The sequence below is a fragment of the Coenobita brevimanus genome, chromosome 64 (assembly GCF_032717465.1).
Source record: "Coenobita brevimanus isolate Jiangsu-jjx chromosome 64, ASM3271746v2, whole genome shotgun sequence".
NCBI classification, from domain to species: Eukaryota; Metazoa; Arthropoda; class Malacostraca; order Decapoda; family Coenobitidae; genus Coenobita; species Coenobita brevimanus.
Window position 1 is genome coordinate 27,695,876 of NC_137017.1, and position 19,400 is coordinate 27,715,275.

General features: G+C 44.1%; 1 protein-coding gene across 1 annotated transcript in view; it reads right to left on the minus strand.

The window, feature by feature from the left end:
* Positions 1-19,400, minus strand: part of LOC145404717 (dyslexia-associated protein KIAA0319-like protein) — a 138,487-nt gene that overhangs the window by 110,978 nt on the left and 8,109 nt on the right. Inside the window, exons 5-6 of the mRNA XM_080276268.1 lie at positions 16,947-17,138; positions 243-468 (exon numbers count right to left, since the gene is read on the minus strand). Coding sequence (XP_080132394.1) covers positions 243-468; positions 16,947-17,138 — 418 coding nt within the window. The remainder of the gene's footprint in view (positions 1-242; positions 469-16,946; positions 17,139-19,400) is intronic.

Sequence of the window (19,400 nt, forward strand, 5' to 3'; positions counted from 1 at the left end):
ATTTACAATAAGCTAAAACTGTTTTCTGCAGGAAGATCAGGGAAGGGAGTGCAAAAATCTTCCCTGGTCTAGTTCTTCCCATAAAAATATCTGAGTTACGACGAGGAATCGATCGTACATATGTCTGAGAATCGCACCCCTGGCTGTTTGTATCCAAAGTGTCTCTTGTGGATATACAAAGAGAAAAAATGTCAGCCATAAAAAAAAAAAAAATCAAAATTTACAGTTGACCAACTACTTACATGATAGTATAATTTCCTGGAATTAGGTCAGTAAGGTGAAGTGTTGGTCCACTCATATCAGGAGGGTTGTAGCCCAGAGGTACTGTTGTCATCTCCCAGTGGTAGGAATCTATACCATCATCATCAATGCTCCCAGATCCATCAATGATTACTCCTGAGGTTGGCAGTTTGATTGGTTGTGAAGGTGAACTGATAATCGCTTTTGGGGGCTGGTTAATCCTCTTGGCTACAAATATGGTAAAATTATAAATATATAAATATATAAATTAAAAAATAAATACCTATTTACAGTATATATATATATATATATATATATATATATATATATATAAAATCAGCCTGTCTATGATCGTCAGTACAGTATTAGGATTTTAAGTTGCAAGACCCAAAACTGATGACCATCTGACATTGGTCTTTAGAGGTTAATATGCAAATAAAACAATACATGGGAATAAATGTTAACTGGTTCAGGGCCCACTAGTTTGCATTCGCTTTTTTGCCTAATATCTAAATAATAACCCCTAAAATGACTGAAGGGACTGGATCAGCAATGTTTACACCAATTCTGCTCTTCTTGATCAAGAACCACATGACCCTTTACTCTCCTATTTCTCCTAATTAACTTTGTGAGCCAGCACTGTTGTCAGTGTACAATATTTTGTCTGTGAATACAAAATTCTCACAATTAACCATCCCTTATTATCAATTTCTGTTCTTGCAAATACAACACTTCTCATCCACTTTCTCGTTATTTAAGTAACCTTAAATACTATATCATTGCTCCTGCTTATTCTTAATTACTACAACAGTAAAATAAATTATTTCCATCACTGGTATCTAATACGGCACTATATAAATGTGTGGAGTGTAGTTTGTGTGTGGAAGCCAGTCACCACGAGGCACACAATTACCACAGTAACTAATGCGTAGCTACACAGTGATCTACTGCACTGTCCACCCGCATCTTCACGTATATTTTCACTCACCTGTCTGATCACATTGCTGTATTAACAGCTGTTTAGGGGGACTTAATGCACTAGACATTTTTATTATGCTAAAAACAAAAACAATGAAGTGGAATAAGAAAGAATTGTTGAAAAAAATTGGATCACAGTGTACCTACGCGGATGCTGTGCGACACATATGGTACATGTTCATCAACTGCTTAATACTGAAGAACCAAAGGGGAAAAAATGCTGAAATTTTAGGCAGACAGTGATTCATAGAAGCAAATGAACATAAGAAAAACTATGGAAGATGATATGAGCACTGAGTATGACTGAGTGATGATGGAATGGTTTCAATAGCACTGGATGAAACAGACTTGTCAGGTAGCTTGATAATGAACCAGGCTCAGCTGTTCCATAAAGAACTTAGAACATGAGCGTGATTACACAAAAGGACAGTGGGATGAAGGAGTATTACTGAATTATTATACGTGACATCTGTTGGTCCCCTCTGAATTATTATATGTGATATAAGTGACCTTGGATAATCTGACGAAACGGTTCATCCAGCAAGGTTCTGGAACCAAGCGTGTTGGAAAACTGGTGTTGTACCTGGGTGTGTGTGTATACATATACAGTAATACCCTGATATACGATACCCCTAGATGCGATACCCTGGCTTGGTGATGAGGGTACAAATACCACCAAACCCTGATACCCGATGGCAGAGCCCTGGTTTAACGATGGGCCTTCCGACGTTGCGTCCACAGGTGACAGGCCGATATTTTGAACAGCGCGCATTCCCGCAGGCAGCTGAGCCCGTCCACCTTCAGGACGTGCAGAAATGCTCACACAGGCCCCACAGCCATTGATCACCCTGCACTCACTCATGTCGTTCTTCTCACACCGGCCATCTCAGAGTGAGGAACTCGCTTATGATCACCCACCACGCACCATGTTGCACCACCAACATTATGCAAGCTGTTATTGTAGAGCATCGTAACTGTGTTCGAACAGTGCCGTGAGTACAGCAGTGATACTAATCACGTGTCGAGTGCGATACTGTGTGATTTCTGGTCTAAATAAGTGTGATGATGTCTGGTATGGGTGCTGCACATGGTGGGGCTAGCGGTGGTGTTAGTGGAGGCCCTAATAGTGGTGGTAAGCAGCCTGCTAGTGGTGGTGCTGGTAACGTTCCCGTGAAGCATGTGAGTAAGACTGTGCCACTAGAGGTGAAATTAAAAATTCTTAATTGCCACAACAAAGGCAAAGGTGCGTGTGCTATCACATCGGCTCTCTACCCAGCCCAGTCGACTGTCTCCACCATCATCAAGAAGGAGGAGGCCATTAAGGCTGCTGCTAGGGAGGTTGCAACCTTATCCACCTCCTGTATCACCTGCCAGTGAGAGCCTGCGATGGAGGAGCTGCAGCGCACGTGGGTGGAGGATCAGAACTGGTGTAAGGCACCCATGAGCCAGTCAATTATATACACTAAGGCTCTCTTACTATAGCATGAAATAAAGGTCAGGCGGGATCTTGATGACAGCGAGACTTTTATGGCATGCCATCGGTGGTTTGACCGGTTTAAAAGACGAGCTAACCTCCCCCACGTGAAAATGTACGGTGAGGCAGCGAGTGCAGTTACAGTGGCAGTGGCAGCAGCAGCATTTCCTGATGAACTCAAACGCATCATCGCGGAGGGTGGCTACAGTGCAAAGCAGGTCTTGAATTTTGACGAGACTCGGCTCTTTTGGAAGAGAATGTCCTCCAAGACATATCTTGCAACAGAGGAAAAGTCTATGCCAGGATTTAAGCCCTCAAAGGACCGGCTGACACTGCTGCTGGGGAGAAATGCTGAGGGTGACCTCAAGGTAAAGTTGCTCCTTGTCTACCACTCCGAGAACCCCAGAGTTCTGGTGGGGTATGTTAAAGAGAACCTTGGGGTTATGTGGAAGTCAAACAAGAAGGCCTGGCTGATTTCCGATATCTGTTCGTCATATTTCCCCTCGTACCTCTCTTGTGTGCTGAAGAGGTATGCCTCGCGGGAGAATTTGGTGAACAGATTTCTCGTGGTGGTAAACAACACGCCTAGCCATCCTCCTGCAATGAAGGAAGGGACCAGCAATATAGAGGTGGTGTTCCTGCCCCCCAACACCACTCCTTTGTTGCAGCCGGTGGTCTTAGGGATGATCGTTGCCTTTAAAGCTTATTACCTCCACTACACTATGCAGCAGTTGATGAGGGTCTATGACAGTGATGACAGGACAACAGTGCAGCAGTTTTGGAAGGGCTACAACATACTCTACACCCTAGAGAATATCATTGTAGCATGGAGTGAGGCTGGCCAGGCCACCATGAAAGGTGTATGGTGGAATCTCTGGCAAAAGTGCATCCACTCCTTCACCGGCTTCCCCGAGGGCATAGAAGCTCCGCCTGTGCAGCGTGTACAGCAGAACAGTGGAATTGTCACACAAGTTGGGCTTCAAGGAGGTCGACGAGGATGACGTGGAGGAGGTTCTCAGGAGCCACAGGGAGGAGCTCAGCAACGAGGAGCTTCTCAATATGGAGATCCAGCAGGCGCACCAGGAGGCAGAGGAGGAGGAGGAGGTCGTCCCTGAAGTGCGAGCTCTGAATATAAAAATCCTGAAGGAGATGCTAACGAAGCTGGATGAGATTACTGAGCTTATGCACACACACTACCCACTCCCAGGACGAAGCAGGGATGCAGCTAATCGGTTCGAGGAGGGGATGAAAGTGTACAGGACGATGATGGAGGAGAAGAAGAGGGCAACCAGGCAGACTACAATCACAGCCTTCTTCAAACAGGCCCCCACCACGCCAGCAACTTAGAGAGGATCTCCCTAGCCCTCGACGAGCAGAGCATCTACCCAGCCTTCAACCAGCAGAGCATCTCCCCAGCCTTCAACCAGCAGAGCATCTCCCCAACCTTCAATCAGCAGAGAAACACCAAGGGACACCTCCTGTCAAGGACGTGCTCGACCAAAAGTGCTGGACCTAACCTCCAGCCAATCCTTGTCTCCCATGTCACCTGTGTCTCCACTAAGGCACTCTGCCACTCCATCATTGCCTTCCATGTCCCGGCCTCCATCTCCCACACCATCTCGGCCACTGTCTTTGTCTCTCTCACCACGACGTAAGCCATCGCAACCGACTCCATCGCTACCTCCTCATTCATCCCATAGGTCTCCCTCGCCACGACACCGGTTGTAACAGCTGTTTCTCTCACCACCTCCCCTGTCATCGCATCGCACTCCAATGTCACCCCATCGCACCTCATCACCACCGGCTAAGCCATTGCATCGCACCCCATTGCCACCACCCGAGCCATTGCATTACACCCCATAGCCACCACCTACCTCATCGCATCGCACTCCATCGCCACCCCCAGAGCAAGCTCATCAGTCTCCCACTACGACCACCCACCTCGCCAGGCTTCCCCCCCCACCTCTGACCCTCCCTTGGAGATAGGGTTTGAGGGCTTTCAGAAGGAGGATTGAGTGTTAGGGAGCACCACATGTTTCCTAGTTTCGGGGGGGATAGCAAGGATGATGACCAGGACTGGACAAGGACTTACAAGAAGTAAGTGATGAGAGGTGTTTGATATTTTATAACCTATACCTTATGATTTTCAGGCTTTATTTGTTGGTTTTAGTGAGTTATTTACAGGTGTTAGGCTTAGGTTAGCTTCCTTGACAGCTGTTAGGCCATTTAGATAGCTTTTCAACCTATTTGGGGGCTCATCTGGGTGGGTTTTGGACTTGGTTTGGGGGGAAACCTAAGGCTTGTAAACGGTCCACATTGATTTACATGTTAAAAGTACCCCGATGTACAATACCCCGCTTATCGATATAAGTATATATATATATATATATATATATATATACTGTATATATACACGACGTGCTACCCAAAAGTTCCAGTAATTTGAACAGAGGAAACCAACCATTTGCAGTTTTACCATTTGCCACTAGGAGGTGTCAGCAGCACCCCTTGTGCATCAGCGTGGCCCCGGCAGTGTCTGTGAGCAGACATGTTGTTGATCTACGCTTACTATCATAACGTGGTGTGTAGGTGGTTTGGCGTGTTTGCAATGGCGGACCTCATGGAAGAAAGAACCGTGGCTCAGTGAGTAGAGAGGTGGCCTGCGGTCCTACCGGACCCAGGTTCAAATCCCCACTGGGACAGGGAACAGATTCTGGATTTGAATTTCATGTAAAGCAGACTTTACCGATCTAACAGAAGACCCGCCGACATGTCATAAAAATACCCCCACAATACTCCAGTCCTGTATGAGACACTCCTAGCATGTATTCAACATGGACGGTGGGTGTTAGCGCCGAAGTGGTGACATGTAGAGGTGTATGATATGTAGGAGGACTACTGGACCTTGGGAGCAGGCTGTGAAAACCTATGCCCAGAGTCGAGCACATTAAAAAAAAAAAAAGTTCTGTTTCAAGATCAACAAGGCGGCTGCAGAAACTGACCGGTTGCTTCAGCAAGCCTTTGGTGACAATGCCATGTCCCAAAGCAGTCATCGCAATGGAAGTCTCCCAATTCACCGAGCCAGAAAAAAGTGCGTCAAGTTCGCATCAGTGTCAAGTAGATGTTGATCGATTTCTTCGATATCCAAGGGATTGTTCACGAGGAATTCATCCCACCCAGTCAATCTGTCAGCGGGAAGTTTTACTGTGAAGTTCTGCAGCATCTGAGGGACAATATCTGCTGCAAACATCCAGAACATTGGAAGAACAAGGACTGGGTCCTGCATCATGACAACGCCTTCGTCCAGACATCAATTGTTGTCCTGCAGTTCCTGACTTCCACTAAAATGGTAGTCATTCCACACCCACCCAACTAACCTGACCTTGCCTCCTGCGACTTTTTCCTGTTTCCAAAGCTGAAACTACAACTGAAAGGGTGTTGATTTGACTCGATTGAGGAGATCCTGACAGAATTGCAGGAGGTGCTCAAGACCATCACGCCTGAAGCCTTCCAGGGATGCATGGACTCGTAGAAAAAACGCTGGGACCACTGAATACATGCCCAATGGGACTACTTCAAAGGTGTCAGTGAGAACTAGGAGGTAAGGTAACTTATTTTCCTACAATATTCAAATTACTGGAACTTTTGGGTAGCACCTTGTGTGTATACATATATATATATATATATATATATATATATATATATATATATATATATATATATATATAGTATATATATATATATATACAGTACTCGTCAGAAGTATTCAGCGTTGTCCGCCGGGCGCGCAATACTTATGGCCCAAAAAGAATCACCCATTTTTGGGGGTAAGAATTGAGCCACAAGTTTGAGCTCCGAGCATGACGTCACGGTAGCCTGAGGCCTTCCGACACGCTGGTTGGTTCGCCCAGTTGCCCACGGGCTGCCTGAGAGAGAGGAACTCCGCCGAGTGTCCCTCTCAAATTGCGCCATTTTTTACCGAGTGTCCCACAGTGTTTTGGCCTTTAAAACTTTGTTATGGCACCTACCCGTGAACTATCGAGTGAAATCATATCCCAGATCATTGCTCTAAAGGAGGCAGGCCACCAGACAAAGGAAATTAGTGAATTGGTTGGTGTGGCACGATCGACAGTGCGTCACGTTGGTGTGCGCGGGTTTCGGGAGGAAAACAGTGGTGAAGTTCCCACAAAGAAACCGAGGTCTGGTAGGCCTAGGAAAACTTCCCAAGGTCTGTTAATGTTTTAAAACGTGCAGTGGAGTTTAATCCCTCATGTGAGTGCAAGGAAAATTAAGGAGAGCAACCCAGAAGTGTTTGGTGAGGTGTCAGTGAGAACAGTGTCTCGTAGGGTGCATGAGCTTGGTTACACAAGTCACAGGCCTGTGAAAAAGCCTCTTCCCTCTAGCAGCCAGATAATTCGTAGGCTTGCCTTTGCTAATAAATATCTAAACTGGGGTGAGGAGCAATGGTTGTCAGTGTTGTGGTCTGATGAGGCAACGTTTAGTGTTACCTGTAACAGAGGAGCACGAAAAGGTAGTGACCCACTTGACCCACGGTATGTAGAAAGCACAGTTAAACATCCTGATTCACTCATGGTATGGGGTTGTTTCTCAGGGAAGGGTTTGGGGAAGCTTGTTGTACTTCCCAAGAACCTCAGAGTGAATCAGGATGTTTACCTGGAGCTTCTGTGTGATCATTTACCAGACTCCTTCGAGCTAACAGGTGCACGAGTGTTTCAGCAGGATGGTGCACCTGCTCACAAGGCCAAATCGGTCACCAATTGGCTTCGTGACTGCGAGGTATCATTCATGACAGACTGGCCAGGAAATAGCCCAGACCTCAACCCGATTGAAAACCTCTGGTACCTCGTAAAGAAGAGTCTCCAAGGGAAGGACGTGAGCTCTCTGCCTAAGCTGGAAGCCGCCATTCGTGACTCCTGGGACAAAATACCGCTACAGCACCTCAGGAGCCTCGCCCTTTCACTTCCAAGACGTCTCAGGTCCGTGAAGAAACGTAAAGGCTACCCTACAAAGCACTAAAGGTAAATAAAATGCATTATTTTTATGTTTTTTCAATGTTGAAAGGTTTGTTTCTCAGGAGGGACGCAGGGCACTCCATACTTCTGACGAGCACTGTATATATATATATATATATATACTGGATCTATCTATCTATCTATATATATATATATATATATATATATATATATATATATATATATAAACTATGTATATATATATATATATATATATATATATATATATATATATATATATAGTAGATATATATATATATATATATATATATATATATATAATTGTGGTAGGTGGGGGCACTCACCATCCACTCACTAGATGTAGTGCTGCTCTCGGGTGTCTGCCCTTTCCTCTCCTCCATCCCTCTTTCCTTCCATCCTCTTCTGTCTTCCTTTCGTTCATTCTTTCCTTGTCCTTCTGCCTATGGGCAACTTTACACTCCCTCTTCTGTCTTTCTTTCCTTCACTCCTTTCTCTTCCTTCTGCCTGTGGGTGACTCTACAATGAGTGACAAGCCAAATGGTTTCCTGTACACCAGGAAACCATTTACTACGCTGGGTGGTAATCATCTAACCAAATTTTGGCGCCTGGTGGTTTAGTGGGTAATTTTGCGCTCCAATCGAATTGAGCCGGTGAAGGTTTATATCCAAGGGATGGTTGGGGTTGACTGCTCGTGTAATGCCACTCAGGGATGAGTGAGGCTGGTCACTCTCATCTTAAATGTCGGGACCAACTGCCCAGACCCGCGCTCCTATGCTCCTCATGGGGCAATGTAGGACTGAATGATGATATATATATATATATATATATATATATATATATATTATTCATATATTTATATATATATAAATATATATATATATATATAAATATATATATATATATATATATATATATATATATATATATATATATATATATATATATTCATATATTTATATATATATATATATATATATATATATATATATATATATATATATATATATATATATATATATATATATTATTCATATATTTATATATATATATATATATATATATATATATATATATATATATATATATATATATATGTATTTATTTATTTATATATATATAAATACATATAAATACATATATATATTAGGAAGGGAAAAGGGTGTGTAGATCAGATATTTGTTCTAAGATGTTTAGTGGAGAAGTATCTAGAGAAGAGAAGGAAAGTGTATGCTGCCTTCATGGACTTGGAGAAAGCTTATGACAGAATAGATAGGCAAGGTATGTGGAAGGTATTAAGACTATATGGAGTGGAGGGGAAATTGTTGAGTGCTGTGAAGAGTATGTACGAGGGAGCTAGGGCTACGGTGCGAGTGGATGGTGAGCTGAGTGAGTTCTTTGATCTCAATGTGGGACTGAAACAGGGGTGTGTGATGTCTCCATGGCTGTTTAATATATATATGGATGGGGTTGTAAAGGAGGTGCAAGGTAGGGCAGTGGATGTGGGGCTGGCCCTAATGAATGAGGGTGAGATTTGGAAGCTTCCGGTGTTGCTGTTTGCTGATGATACAGTATTGTTGAGTGAAGATGGATGGGAGTTGCAAGGTTTGGTGAATGAATTTGGGACAGTGTGTAGGAGGAGGAAGCTGAAAGTTAATGTAAACAAAAGTAAAGTTATGGTGTTTGAGAGGAATGAAGTCACAGAGTGTGCAGTGAGGTTGGATGGTGAGGATATTGAGAATGTGAGTGCATTCAAGTACTTGGGTAGTGGGATGAGTAAGGATGGAACTTTGGGGGATGAAGTACATGAAAGGGTACAGCAGGGAAGGAAGGTTGTTGGTACGCTGAAAGCAGTGATGAGAAATAGGGAGGTGAGTATGGAAGTTAAGAAGTCACTGCATGATGGCATTGTGATCCCTACCCTGACGTATGGAAGCGAGGCGTGGTCCTTGCAAGAGGGGAACAAGTCAAGAGTGAGAGCAGTGGAAATGAGGTACTTGAAAGGAGCATGTGGAGTGACATGGAGGGACAGGTTGACGAATGAAGAAGTGAAGGAACGTTGTGGGGTAGATGTGGATGTGGTTGAGAAGATTAGGAGAAATACACTGAGGTGGTTTGGACATGTGGAGAGAATGGAGAATGAAAGACTGACTAAGAGGGTGTATGTAGGTGAGATGGAGGGAGGGAGAGGGAGGGGTAGACCGAGGATGAGGTGGAGGGATGGAGTTGAGAGGTATAAGAGGGAGGCAGGGGTGAGTTGGGGGGAAGGTAGTCAAATGGTGGGTGACAGAGTGACTTGGAGGCGTTTTGTCTGCGGCCACCCTTTGCGGGATTAGGGCGTCGGGCTATAGATAGATAGATAGATAGATATATATATATATATATATATATATATATATATATATATATATATACACTCATTTAAGCCAAGAAACCATTTACAATGCTGGGTGGTAACCATATAACCAAGCCATACGTGCTCCCTACGAGTCAAGTGGGTTGGTGAAGGGTTAGTGCCCCTCACTGTAAAACAAATAACTCAGAATCAAATGGCTACCCTGTACGGGATTATGGCGTCTGGCAATAGATAGATAGATAGACTTGTTTTACGATGAGGTTATGTCAGGTCATACCTTATCGTATACCGATTTTATCGTAAATCGGGAGATTGAAACCCATTATAAAATGGAGGTTACGTCAACTCAACTTCCCAAAGTCACCTAACCAAGACTGAACCATAAATGACAACCCACCTTCATTCCTTCCTGTGTTGGTCCAAGTCTTCTCCAAGTCGTCCCCCCCGAGGCTGGGGGACAGCCTATGCTTACAGGCACTTCTGGTCAGCCTCTGAGTCAAACAGGAACAGGTTAGGGGGAGGGGAATCCGGCCCATACCTGCACCAACCTTGGCACTGGGACCCATACCTGCACCAACCATAGCACTGGGGCCTACACTGGCACTGACCTTACCACTGGGCACACAAATCCTCAGTACTGTAGTACAATCTTTGGCTGAGAGATGACGATAACAGGGGGGCACGCATGAACAAGTTGAAAAGACAGTGCTTTGAAGGGGCGGCGGGACCTGAACCATAAGAATGAGCTGCATGCCGGGGCCGCCATCTTGCCTGAGACAAGCAACGGTCACCTTGCGTGTGCTTGGCGCTTTCCGATGGCAAAATCGTTATAGCGGGGAATTTATTGTAAATCGAATTTTGGGGTGGAACTTTTCTATTATCGTTGTACCGAATTATTGTAAACCGAATCATCGTAAAACGAGTAATGACTGTATATATACAAAGAGAGAGAGAGAGAAAGAGGCATTAATGAACAATACAAATACCTCAAGAGCAACCTCTTGAGAGTTACTGATGCAATACTTGGTTGGATAAGAGGCCCACTAAGACATAAAGTAACTTGGTAGTGGGATGAGGGTGTAGAAACTGTAGTTAAGGAGAAAAGGAGGGTTTTCCGGGAATAGAAGAAGGGTGGTAGCAAAAAGGAATACTTGGCTGCCAAGCATAGGGCTAAAAGAGAGGTATACAGGGCAAAGTCTGAGTCACAGAGACTTTTACTTGACAACCTAAATCATATGAAATGGAATAATATGATACTTATGGTTGCAAATCAGATGAAGATGGATAATCGAGATATTATAGGTGAGCAGTGTGTGAAGAATGATGCAGGAAGGGTAGTGGTGAACAGTGGGGATATTAAAGATGCATGGAGAGAGCATTATAGCCAGTTGTTGAATGAGGAGTTTGACTGGGACAGGGAAGGTTTGGAGTCAGCAGATCCAGTGTTTGGCCCTTGGCCTTTGATTGACCCTGCTACTGTGAGTGAGGTAACTGGCAGGATGCAGGTGGGAAAGGCAGAAGGTGTGTCTGGGTTGACTACCGAAATGTTGAAGGCCTCAGGAGATATAGGGGCAAGGTTAGTCACTGACCTGATAAATATGATAAGTGTTGTCCCAGATGACTGGCTGAAGAGTGTAACTGTACATGTGTACAAAGGGAACAGTGATGCCCTGGAAAGATGAAGTTATAGAGGTATACAAGCGCTCATGAGCCCTTTGGGCCCCTCGCACTTGTTCCTGTGGAGGGCTCTCGCGGTTATGTGCTGTTCTAGTGTAACGTTGTCACTTGGATTTTTTGCAGCTAACCAACTGATCGTGTTATTTGCAGCTTCATGAATGGAACCCAAGTTGTCTGAATGCAAGTCCGAAATACTTTAGTTGTACCCGTGGGCAAAAAATTCTATGGAGATCCTATGTCAGGCACCAGGAGCCGTGTTTTTTGGTCAAAATGTGATCACTCATCAAATAGAGTAAAAGTTTTTCAATTGTGATGGGACCAAGTTTTTTCACATCAACAAATTTTTGGCGATTTCTGTGTCAATTTTGGTGAGATTTGAATGTGTAGTTTTGGCCACCCAAAATACACACACACACACACACACACACACACACACGGCTACTGCTATAGTATATTAGAAAGCTTTTAGACCAGATATTGAAGGTAATGGAGAGAGTTCTAGAAGGTATGAGAATACAAAGAGTGAATATTGATGAGATGCAGTTTGGGTTTATGCCAGGCAGGGGGACCACTGATGTCATATTCATTGTTCGACAGCTTCAGGAAAAATATACTGGAAAGAAAAGGGATCTAAATTTTTTTGTTGTTGATTTGGAAATGGCCTTTGACAGAGTCCCTAAAGAGGTAGTGAAGTGGGCAATGAGAAAGCTCGGGATGGAGTAGTGGCTGGTTAGGGTGGTTATGGCCATGAATGTGGGCGCTCACACCCAGGTAAGAGTGAACGGAGATTTAAGCGAGGAGTTTTCCGTGAATGCTGGTGTGTATCAGGGGTCAGTTTTCAGTCCCATGTTGTTTATCATGGTACCTGAAGCCCTCTCATGTGACTTCAGAAATGGACTCCCATGGGAGATGTTTATGCTGATGATTTGGTAACGATTGCAGAGAATGAAAGGGAGGCAGAGGAAAGATTCAGGAAGTGGAGAGATGGTATGGGGCACAAGGACTTAAGGGTAAATGCAGATAAAACAAAAGTGATGATATCCAGGGTTGGTGGCGGTACAGTCAAAGAGAAGGGAGAGTGGCCATGTGCAATTTGCAACAAGGGCATGGGAAGTAATTCCATTTTGTGCAGTGTTTGTGATAAATGGGTGCACAAGAGATGTTGTGGTATTAGAGGCGGACTGCGAGATAATGCTGATTTCACGTGTGAGGCGCATCGGAGAGAACAGGTGGAGATTGTCAGGCGTAAAAGGATTGAACTTGCTGGTGAGTCTCTTGAGTGAGTGGAAGAGTTTTGTTATTTGGGAGACATGTTATGTGCTGGAGGTGGGGCTGGAACTAGCTCTGTGGCTAGGGTGAGAAGTGGTTGGAAGAAGTTCAAGGAGCTGTTGCCTCTCTTGATACTGAGAGGACTCTCCCTACATGCTAAGGGGTCTTTGTATACAGCATGTGATAGGAGTGTGATACTGTATGGTAGTGAGACATGGGCAGTAAGGGAAGAGGATATTCACAGGCTCAAATGTACAGAAATGACAATGATTAGGTGGATGTGCACTGTGTCCCTGCAAGGAAGGCCTGGGGGTGTTGGGGTTACAATGGAAGAGTTGAGAGGTAGGATGGGACTGGAGTGTAATGGTGATATGATGAGGAGAGGTAGATTAAAATGGTTTGGGCATGTAGAGAGGATGGGGGATGATAACTGAGTGCAGAAGGTGAGAAGTGTTAATATTGGGGGTGGGGTTGCGAGGAACAGACCGAGAAAGACATGGGACGAGGTCTTTAAGTGTGACCTCAGGGTTAAGGGCCTGAACAGGGAGGTTGCCACAGATCAAGCAGCATGGAGAGCCGCCAACAGGGGACCAAGGCCGATGCATGCAAGCATGTTGAAGCCTTCAAAAACAAAATGATTTTATATATACCGTATATATATATATATATATATATATATATATATACGGTGGTAAAGTGTGCGTGTTCGTACACTGAAGAACGAGGGTTCGCGCCCCGCCGGGGTAATAAACTTTGGGTGTGTTCTTCTGGCCACATACTGCATTGACGGACACAAGGGGTGCTGTGGTTGAACCAGTGTTGCATACTATAAAGTATGCTTTCACCCAGTCGGCTTGCGCGGGCCGATTACATTTGGTTCACAGACTACACACACATCCAAAGCCACTCCAACACAACAACTACACTTACAAGCACTTCTCACCCTACATACAATCTCTACTAGACAGCCTAAGCCACTTGGTAGAGATACATTGGCTGTATCGTCCCCACTTCTGTAGGGATGGGCCGGTCCTGCAGTGGACACTCAAACGGCTGATGAGATGAGATGAGATGAGATATACCGTATATATACTGTATATATATACAGTACCCTCGCGTCCAACACGGTAATATTGTCATGCATAGCTCACGTGTTGGACCAAAAACATGTTGGACTAACAACAGAGCTTATGGGGAAAAATGAATTATGTCAGCAACCCTAGGAAAAGTCACCCTAAATACCTACCATATACCTATACATATATTGGTACTATTGTAATTATAATAAATGGTACTGTGCTATGAATGATAACTAACCTTTTAGGATAGTGTTGGTGGGCTTGCTGGGAATGGAAGGTGGTATCCAAGGCTGTAGGTAGTCCTACTGGGTCCCCGGAGGATGGCTGCTGGCGTCACAAGCAGGTAATGGCTGTTGCTCCTCCTCAACCTCCCTCATAAATCCTTCGAAATCACACTCAGAATCACTATCTTCGTCCACAACCATGGAAGGTCCTGCTTCTGCCTGTCCTAGCACTCTGTAATCCTCGACAAACGGCATGCTTCTCACACTGTTGCCAGAGCCCCGTCTCGTGACTGTGGAAAGTGATCGCTGTCGCTGACTCGGTAGAGAATAAGGAGAAGCAACTTTGTTTATAAACTGGTACACACGCCGATGAGAAGGGTTTCAAAACGATTGATAATTATTCTAAAATATTAATATGTATTCAGTGTCAGACTAAACGTTCAATGCTGTAGTACGATACATTCTCTGTTGAGTCGCCTGGGTTTTGATCACACTGTTTTCAACGTCGTATCCTCGGCAGGAACCCATCCAGATGAATTCCAAATGCCCGTGGTATCGTCGGCAATTTTACACGTTACCGTTCCGATTTACCATCGTATCCTCGGCAAACCTGGTATGAAGCGCCGTGTGATAGCCTTCGGCTGCCAGGATCTTGTCTTGTTTTTTTATTATGGTCCTCACGTTGGCTTCATTCATGTCATAGGCCTTGGCAATGTCAACTTTCCTCTCCCTTTTCTTCTTCCTCTCGATGTTTTCTAGCTTGGTGGCCTGACGGAGGTGCCGACGCTTCTTGGGGTTCTCAGAAGGCTTCCTAGGCATCGTGAGCAGGGTAAAATGCAGTAACATGGGCAGAAAATGCAGCAAGAAAAAAGCACCTTCCAATGCAATTATGCGACTGAGTGGCGCTATGGCGGGAGAAATTTAAACAAAACATCACGTGACACCAGAAGCGTTTTTAATTGGGCGGCATCACGATCATGTCACAATAGCGGGCGGGGAAGGCTACTTGATCAGAAGTTTTCATTGGCTATCATCATCATGGGAATGTCCAGTTTGACCGTGTTGGACCGGGGGTGATCGTGCTAGAGTTGAACTCTGCGGATTTCGCCCACTTCTCGGAGCTCTGTGCGTGTTATGCTAACACACTCGTGTTGCAGTAATTAAATCGTATTAAATAATACTAATTATTTGCTCTCCATGCTGGACCTGAATCGTGCTGGACTAATGCGTGTTGGACGCGAGGGTACTGTATATATATATATATATATATATATATATATATATATATATACTGTATATATATATATATATACAGTATATATATATATAATATATATTTTTCTCTTCCTTCTGCCTACGGGTGACTTTACACTCCCTTTTCTGTCTTTCATTCCTTCATTCTTTCCTCTCCCTTCTGCCTGTGGGTGACTCTACACTGAGTGACAAGCCAAATGGTTTCCTGTATACCAAGAAACCATTTACTACGTTGGGTGGTAACCATATAACCAATTTTTGGCGCCTGGTGGTTTAGTGGGTAATTATTGTGCTCCAGTCAGATTGAACCAGTGAAGGTTTATATCCAACGGGTGATTGGGGTTTATTGCTCATGTAATGCCACTCAGGGATGAGTGAGGCTGGTCCCTCTCATCTTAAATGTCAGGACCAACTGCCTAGCCCCGGGCTTCTACGCTCCTCATGGGGCAACGTAGGATTGGATGATGGATGGATTATATATATTACATTGTGGTAGGTGGGGGCACTCACCATCCACTCACTTGATGTTGTGCTGCTCTTGGGCATCTGCCCTTTCCTCTCCTACATCCTTCTTTCCTTCCATCCTCTTCTATCTTTCTCTCCTTCAGTCTTTCCTCATCCCTCTACCTACAGGTGACTTTACAATCCCTCTTCTGTCTTTCTTTCCTTCATTCTTTCCTCTTCCTTCTGCCTATGGGTGACTCTACACTAAGTGACAAGCCAAATGGTTTCCTGTACACCAGGAAACCATTTACTACGGTGGGTGATAACCATATAACCAAATTTTGGCACCTGGGGGTTTAGTAGGTAATTATTGCACTCCAACTGGATTGAGCCGGTGAAGGTTTATATCCAAGGGGTGGTTGGGGTTTATTGCTCACGTAATGCCACTCAGGGATGAGTGAGGCTGGTCACTCTCATCTTACACATCAGGACCAACTGCCTAGCCCCAGGCTCCTAAGCTCCTCATGGGGCAAGTAGGATTGGATGATTGATAGATGGATGGATATATATATTACAGAATGAGAGAGAGAGACAGACTACAGCAAAAAACTGGATTTGGCTTAGGCAGCCAAAAGAAAATTATTTTTTCATCTTTAACCTAAGCATACCACATAAACTTTCTCCTGCTTCAAATGGCATTCCCAGTACCAAATTCTCAAGAAGGCTGAAACCCACATACTACTGATCTAAGCTTATCTGGGACTTCTCCAATCACTCTTCATGTATCTTAACAGAAACCACACTACAACCTGTTTGAGAACTGTACCTGTTCACAATGTGATTAGATTTCATCAGTACACCCCAGTCATAAAGCAAGAGATATTACGAGTAGTATGGAGAGAATGGTATGCCAACACTAACACAAAGAAGTACCCTTACCTGGCTTGACAGTTACATTGGCTACAGCAATGCCTTCAGTTCCAGCAGCAGTAACCTTAACTTGGAAGACATAAACTCCCTGCATGAGGTGTGACAGAGTGATGGTTTGGCTATTTGCATCACTCATAGAACCTCTGTCATCACTTTCTGGCTGCTGCAGCAGGCTCCATTCATAATGCATGTCAGACATACCTGAAAAGAAAATACAATCAAGTTACCACGTCAGGCATACTTTGTCCAAGATTTTTCTTATTCCTATAGTCCACCATTCAAGTATCTAAGGAAAGAACTCCTTGACCTACAAACCAACTGGAGGGAGGGAGTGATGAGACTATCTCAACATAGTTCATACATCTGAATGAGAGAAGTGTTTTAACTCCACTGTGTTTATATCACAGAAACATCGGGAACACTGCTGCTTTGAGGTGGTGCTGTGGATGAGGATTCTACCAACCTCAGCTAGCCCTACACATCCCTAAGTGTGTAAGTCCTTTTCAATGTCCTATGGTATCTGCAATCTTGTGGTACCTCTGTTTCAGCACATTTTTCATTATTACATTGGCCTTCCTCTATCATGAAAAAAGTGCTAACTTGGTAAACTGTGCATGCAGAATCTGTATAAGCAGGCCACTTTAACCCATTACAATACAGGTAGGTCCCGTTATACGACAGCTCGATATACGAGAAACCGATGATATGGCCAGGGTAAATTAGGGACTATTTTCATTATACAACCTCGAAAACCCAATGATACGACATTCAGTCTGGGGTGAGGTGGGAGGATTCTAACTCAGGCATCCCAGCAAACACAGTCACCGCCGTTTTCTCTCAACCTCGGATAGAAATGATGGGACTGCTCAGCAGCAGCATTGCCAGAGTTGCAATAATTATCGCAAAATGCAATATTTGGCACATTTTGCGATATGCGACAGCATGCATGAGATAATGTGATAACAGCCGTGGCTCAGTTGTTGCAGCCGTGGCTCAGTTGTTGCAGCCGTGGCTCAGTTGGTTAAAGCGCTCTGCTCTGACCAAAGGGTCGGAGGATCGAATCCACCCAAGAGTCATTGGTAGACATCAGGAAGGGCATCCGGTCATAAAATGCTACACGCTCCAAACCAAAGTCCTCTATTCAGGGGCAACACCTTAGCCCTTATCCAAAAAAGGGGGACCTGGTGTAAAACTCACTCTTTCATAATTTCATAATCTGAAAAATAAATGGAGGACTGCAAAAATTATTAAGTCTACAGTAAGACTAGTACAACAGTAGGATTTAGTAACTCTTACAATAACCAGTATTATAATCTGGTACGTACTTAACGTACTTAACAAATTCATTACCGTTAATTAATCACTCCACATATAAATATATTAATTCCACAGTAATTACCAATTTATGTGATGAAATGCCTTTGTTTATGAGTGCAATAATTTTGATCAAAAAGCAATAATTTTAATGTGCCGGGTATGATAATATGGGTTTGGGAATCTGGCACGGCTGCTCAGCTGGCGACCACCAGCTTCCCACCTCTAACACAACATTACCACTTACAGGTGAGTGTTATGCATGTTTTATTATGTTTAATTAATATGCAGTCATGTTATTTGCATACTATTTGCTCTTTCAGGCTGCTTTCTCTACAGTTCAGTAATATAGATATGTTTGCTGCATTTGGTATTGTATATTCTAGCTTGAAAACTTGCCTTAGATGAGGTCCTTGAACCCAACCAATATTTTACCATTAGCTACATGTTTCATTATACGAGAATTCATTATACAAACATGCTAAATGGAACAAAACTGCTCGTATCTTCGGGTCCTCCCTGTAATGCTAATGTATTAACCAAGTCTCCAGCCAGACTTCTACTTGCCTCTTAACCCCTAAGGTGCTATGGACAATGATCAACGCTGGCACTGTTTGGTGCACGGAGTGCTATGAATGTCGATCGTGGAAGCTCTGTCAAAAACTGGCGGTCAAACTCCCCGTTACAAGGCTGCTCAGGATGGGACGTATGGAGCCTAAACTCAAGTACTGTATAAAGTCCCATTTGGCAACTCTGGTTCAGCCACTACCCCACACAGAGCGACCCCCCCACACCTCCTCCTCTGCCTCTCAATATCCCACTGTGTCTCCTTCCTTGCGTCACGTGCATAGCTCATCCCCTCTCTGTTCTTTCTCTCTAACCCCCCTCTCTCTCTCTCTCTCTCTCTCTCTCTCTCTCTCTTCATTTTTATTTATTTATTTATCTCTTCTGTGTATTCCTTCTACCAAAAAAATATGTTTTATGCCTTTATCATCGTTCTTTGTGCCACATGAGCTGCTCTCCCTGTCCTTTATCTCTACCCTCCTCTCTCTCTCTCTCTCCACTTTTATTTATTTATTTATTATGTGCATTCCTTCTACCAAATAAACATGTTTTATGCCTTTATCATGGTTCCTTGTGTCATGTCAG